This window comes from Lynx canadensis, chromosome E2 (assembly GCF_007474595.2).
Source record: "Lynx canadensis isolate LIC74 chromosome E2, mLynCan4.pri.v2, whole genome shotgun sequence".
Taxonomy (NCBI): domain Eukaryota; kingdom Metazoa; phylum Chordata; class Mammalia; order Carnivora; family Felidae; genus Lynx; species Lynx canadensis.
Window position 1 is genome coordinate 60,264,831 of NC_044317.1, and position 6,244 is coordinate 60,271,074.

Consider the following 6,244-nt stretch of genomic DNA (forward strand, 5'->3'; position numbering starts at 1 on the left):
CTTTATTTTCCATTCATAGTAATATATTTGTTTCCAAAATAGCATCCCAATACTTTTTAGTAAAATACATACACAGACTTTAAGATTTCCTTGCAGGTAGTTTTACCTTAATAGAACTTCCTAGGAAAACAAAGCCAATCCCATATTTTCGAGTCACTCAAAATGTCTCTTTGACATAGAAAGAAAGCCAATGGGGTATTCAGTTACTTCTTAACCTTTGAATTTTGCATTTTAAAACATTAGTTTGCCTTAAAATTGTTTAATAATTATATGATATGTGTACATTTGTACAAATAAAACAGTATAACAAGATTTTTCTCTAAAAACTAGCTTTAAAATCTGCCCCATTCCTATGTATGTTCTGTGGCTACATTTTCATTCCTCCATATACATGGGAAAAAAACCTTTAGCATTCTCTACACAGAGCTCTCCATCTAGCTTTTCATTTCAGAATACATACAGTTTATAACCGTAGGTCAGACTGTAGAGATCCTCCTCACTCAATTTGCAGGCATAGAAAACTCTATTGTGCAGGTGAGCCTTGATGTGTTTACTCGGCTCCTGTAGGTAGACCTCCAAAGTGTTTTCAAGTGATGGTGACGGTCACATACTTCATTGTTTTAAGACTTTCTTTCTTTTTTTTTTCTTTTTTTTTTTTTTTTAGGAGTTTTAGGTTCACAACAAAATTGAAGAAAGCACAGATATTTCCTTTGTATCTCCTGCCTCCCTACATGTATAGCCTCTTCCATTATTAGCATCACTTACCAGGATGGTACTTTTTTTTTTTTTACCAAGGATGACACTACCTTGATACATTATAATCACCCAAAGTCCAGAGTTTACTTTAGAATTCATTCTTAGTTTTGTAAATTCTGTGGGTGGATGATCCATTACTATAATATCCTACAGTAATATCTATTATTATAATATCACACAGCATATTTTCACTGCCCCCCAAATCCTCTATGCATGCCTATTTATTATCCCCTCCCCTTCCTCTCCAATCCTGGTCGACCACGGATCTTTTAATTGTCTGCATAGTTTTGCTTTTCCAGAGTGTCACATAGTTGGAATCCTACAGTGTGTAGTTTTTTTTCGGAATGGCTTCTTTCACTTAGTAATATGCATTTGAGTTTTCTGCATGTCTTTTCATGGCTTGATAGTTCAATTCATTTTAGTACTGAATAATGTTCCATTGTCTAGATGCACCACAGTTTATCACAATTTTTTTTTTCTTGTACTGCCATTCATCTGGCTTCAACTAAAATCAATGTCTCGTAGGGGCGCCTGGGTGGCGCAGTCGGTTAAGCGTCCGACTTCAGCCAGGTCACGATCTCGCGGTCCGGGAGTTCGAGCCCCGCGTCAGGCTCTGGGCTGATGGCTCAGAGCCTGGAGCCTGTTTCCGATTCTGTGTCTCCCTCTCTCTCTGCCCCTCCCCCATTCATGCTCTGTCTCTCTCTGTCCGAAAAATAAACGTTGAAAAAAAAATTAAAAAAATAAATAAATAAATAAAAAATAAAATCAATGTCTCGTAGATATTGATGCGATGGCTGCCACCAAGTGGGAAATAGGAATCCTCTTCCTCACTCAGCTGGGAGTGGGAATCCTTGCAAACACCTCTCTCCTGTGTCTTTATAACTTTACACTTCTCACTGGACACAAGGTGAGACCCACAGACTTGATTCTCAATCAACTGGTCTTAGCCAACTCCTTGGTGCTTTTATTGAGAGGGATCCCTCAGGCCATGGCAGCCTTTAGATCAAAATATTTCCTGAATGAGACCGTATGTAAACTTCTTTTCTATTTCCATAGAGTGGCCAGAGGGGTTTCCCTCAGCACTACCACACTTCTCGGTGTCTTTCAGACCATTAAACTATGTTCCAATTTCTCTAGGTGGCCGGAGCTCAGAATAAGATCCCCAATGTTCATTGGTTTCTGCTGCCTCCTTTGCTGGATCCTGCATCTGTTGGTAAATATTTTTGTTCCTATCAAAATGATTAGTCCTATGAGTGGCAAAAATTTTAGTGTGAGAGTAAGTTATGGATACTGTTCCGCACTCAATCCAGACAGATTTCTCCAATTTGTGGTTGTAGCAATATTCTTCATAACTGATTTTATGTGTTTGAGTCTCATGGCCTGGGCCAGTGGCTCAGTGGTCCTTTTCCTGCTCAGGCACAAACAGCGAGTCCAACACATTCACAGCCACAGCCTTGCTCCCAGACCTTCTCCCGAGGCCAGGGCCTCTTGTACCATCTTGATCCTTGTGAGTGCTTTTTTCTTCTTTTACTCACTGTCTTCTCTTTTGTTTGTTTGGATGACTCTATTTGCTATTCCAGGCCAGTGGCTGGTGGATGCCTCTATGTTTTTGTCTTCATGTTTCCCAACATTCAGCCCTTTTGTGCTCATTTTCAGCGATACTCGCATCTCTCGGTTTTGTTTCATTTCTTGGCAAGGAAAACATATTTTCTAATCTGATTGTGACTGTATGACTCTGTTCTCTACATGAAATTAATCATTTCTTCCACCAGCTGTTAGTATTTAAGGGACTAAAAATTTTCAGATTCTTGATATAAATTTATTATTCTGTGTAGAGTGGGGCAGTTAGATCCTGGAAACCACAATCCTATATGAGTCCTAACACGAACATTATTTATGTGCTTACACAAAGAGTATACTGTTTTAGCTTCATCAGTGGAAAAGTTGATGACATTCTGAAATAGTATAACAGAAGTAAAATTTTGAACTTGGGAAGTGGATAAAATCACTCAGTTTGGGTATTTTTGAGAGGGGTGGGAGAGTCGTAAATTTTATGTAATATTAACTTTGCCATGTAAATAATTTTCAAGTATATAATTCAGTAGCGTCAGGTAAATTTGTAATGCTGTGTATCTACTGCCACTATTTCCAAAGTTTTTTTTATAATTTCAAACATAAATTGTGTATCCATTAGGCAATAACTCCCCATTCACCCCTCACTCCAGCCCCTAGGAATCTCTCATCATTCTGTTTTTATAAGCTTGTTTATTCTAGATATTAGTATTCATGGAACCATATCTTTATCCTTCTGTGCCTGGCTTATATCACTTAGCATAATGTTTTCAAGGTTCATTCATCTTATGGCATGTTTCAGCATTTTATTGCTTCTTACCACTGAAAAATATTCCATTGTTTGGGCATGCCACATTTTATCCATTCATCTATTGACGGACGCTGGGTTGTTTCCACTTTCTGGCTGTTGTGATTAATGCTGCTATGAACATGGGTGTACAAGTATAGATTTGAGTCCCTGCTTTCCACTTGTTGCAGTATATGCCCAGGAATGGAATTTTTTTTGGTCAGATGACCTATCTCTATTAAGCTTAATGAGAAGCCGTATTCTGCCTTCTCACTTTGCAACATTTTATATTCTCATAAGAAGTGTACAAGGGTTCACGTTTCTCCACAGCCTGGGCAACAACTTGTTATTTTACGCTTTTGAAAATAGTCATCTTGGTAGATGTAGATTGGTATCTCATGGTGGTTTCATTTGTATTTCCTTAATGACCTATGGTGTTGACATCTGAAGTAATTTAATCCTGCTGTTTCCATTGTCCTTTTCCTCATTTGTTTTCCCTCTCTTCTGTGTAACTGTATAAACTGTATAAACATGTACTGATACCTACTCCGCTCAGATGAAACTCTGCCTCCTTTCACTTCCTGAAAGCTCTATCCCATTTCTTCTCAAAATGTCCCTCCCAGTCAGGTTTGCAGCACACACGTTAAATTCCTTTCCCCACTCTCTCTTCTGTTCTCCAAATGAAGTCAGGGAAACCCATCTTTCTTCCAGTGAGTAAACTCCACGCGGTAAAACAGATATCCAGCAGAAAGCTGACGCCCTCTATTGGAAATAGAGGTAATCTATAAAATGAGTGGAGGCTGTCATTTGGGGATTTTTCTTCCCTCTCTTTCAGCTCACAAAATAACTTCCCTAACTCAAGTGAGTCCTGTTATAGAAGGGGTTCCTCCTGCTTTACATAGGATTTTCCTTCTGGTTTAAATCAGGACTGAGATTTCATGCTATATGGTTGACCCTTGAACAACACAGGTTTGAATTGCATGGGTCCAGTTATATGTGAATTTTTTTCAATACATACAGTACAGTGCTGTAAGTGTATATGTATATTTGTTTCTTGTTTATTACTAACATTTTTTTCTCTACCTTACTTAATTGGAAGAATACACTATATAATACAAACAAAAAATGTAATCAACTGTTTATGTTATTGATAAGGATTCTGGTCAACAGTAGGCTATTAGTAGTTAAGTTTTGAGGGAATCAAAAGTTATAGGGATTTCAACTGCCGTGATTGGAGAGGTGGAGAAAGTTGAGGGGCTGGGGAAATGGGAGTTGGGGGTGTCAGCGCTAACCCCTCCTCATTCAAGAGTTAAGTACACTTTGGAATTCCTGTGTGGTCCTGACAAAGTGGCGTATGGGCAGAGAAGAAGCCTTAGAAACCTGCATGAGGTCACAGAGAATTTGGCAGAAAACTAAGGTGCAGGGCAAGGCTGGGAAAGGATAGAAAACAGCTGGCAGGGTGCTGAGAACAGGCTGGAGGATGCACAGGCCTCACAGTGCGGGTAATATTAGAATCCTGACCAGCCAGAGGGGAGACACCCCCCTGAAACACTCTAGATGGTCAGTGGAGACCCTAGAAAGGCCGCACTTTAGGTGTAACAGGGTGCCCTAATATTTATTTATTTATTTATTTATTTATTTATTTATTTATTTATTTATATCATATATGTCATATCATCTATCATATATCATATGTATCATCCTTTAATCTGAAGAAAGTGCTGGGCTCTCACTGATCCCCCTTTCCTGAGGGAACCTGATTTATTCTTTCCCTCCGCGGACAGATATTCTCATCGGTCAGTGGATCAGGTGTGATCTGAGGTCGCATCTGACCGGGGACAGCGTGGGCTGGGCACAGAGGGGGTGGAACTTCAGACCCCACAGCGCCGGCTCCCACCCCCCCCCCCACCCTCCGCCAGAGTTCCCCCTTTCCACCCAAGGGGCCTCCAGGGGGCGCCCGCCCGGGTTCCGGGAGCGGCGCAGGCCGCGAGCTGCCCCGAGGGCGCCCGGAAGGACAGCAGGGAGCTGCGGGGTCCTCCCGGCAGGGCTCCCCCGGATCTCTCAGGATCCAGGCGCCGGGTTTCCGCCGCGGATCCCAGGGGCGAAGGCCCCTCCCACTTCGGGCCGCATACCTGGCCTGTGTGCGCGGAGGCCAAATCCCGATCTTTGCGGGCGACCCGCGGGAGGCGCCCTGTTGGCTGGGATCCGGCGAGTTCTCGGCCCCTGTCGGCGGGAAGGGACTGTACACTTTGCCTCAGGCTTCTTCGAGCCTTCGTGCTCGACTCACAGGGGTCGTTTCCGGCCTGGAGGCTGTTCTCTCCCGTCCTGACCCCAGCCCCTAAGCGCCCGGGACTGACTCTGATGCATAGGACTACGGCCACATGACGCGCAATCACACGACAGTCGCTTGCCGTTGGGTCCGTGTGCACCTGCAGTCCCGGGGAGCATCCGAGCCCGGTGGAGTCTGGAGAAATACACGTCTAAACACTTCGGTGATCACCTGCCCACAAGACTCGCAGAAACTGGGTTTCAGCCCACTTGGGGAGCGGAGCTCAGCCTCTGCCCTCGGACAAAGCAGCGCTACTTCCCAGAGACCCTCGCGGGGCCGGTGACCTTTGCTCCGCAGTGACAAGTGCGGAGCGCCCCTCGCGGAGACCAGCAGTGGCCCTACACCATCCGAAAAAGCCTTCCGCCCAGCGGAGACGCTAAGCCAATGAGCGTTCCGGATGGAGTGCTTCTGTGTTAGTCGTAGGCTGGGGGCGGGGCTTCCGGCGTCGCTACCGTGGTGTCCGCCCGCACGCGGCCTGCGGAGTGTGGGGTCCCGCCCAAGGTGATGAGGCCGGAAGACCCGAGTCGGACTTAACTGACTGAACCACCGAGGCGCACCGAAGGCACAAACAGGTTTCTAAATCCCCTCGTGTCTTAAGACTTGTGTGGCATAAGTGCCTGACAGTAAGCATGAGGATTATAAAGCAGGTTAGGCTTTTGATTGCCAAGGCATCCATTGCAAAGACATCCATCTGAAATACACATATTGCCGACCGTACAACACAGCTACTAACAAAACAACTAAGTTCCTCCTTTAGAAAGCCATGAATAACCTGGAGAACTGATTGCCTTTGGGACCTC

At 44.0% G+C, this 6,244-nt stretch overlaps 1 protein-coding gene across 1 annotated transcript; it reads left to right on the forward strand.

Moving 5' to 3' along the window:
* The first annotated feature begins 1,546 nt into the window (after positions 1-1,546).
* LOC115502222 (vomeronasal type-1 receptor 1-like) lies at positions 1,547-2,470 on the forward strand. The gene has a single exon (XM_030297396.1). It carries the CDS (start codon positions 1,547-1,549, stop codon positions 2,468-2,470), a length of 924 nt encoding a protein of 307 aa, XP_030153256.1.
* Positions 2,471-6,244: the final 3,774 nt, after the last annotated feature.

Excerpts from the sequence above, each read along its gene's own strand:
- LOC115502222 (XM_030297396.1), top strand. The coding sequence starts at position 1,547 with ATGGCTGCCACCAAGTGGGAAATAGGAATCCTCTTCCTCACTCAGCTG.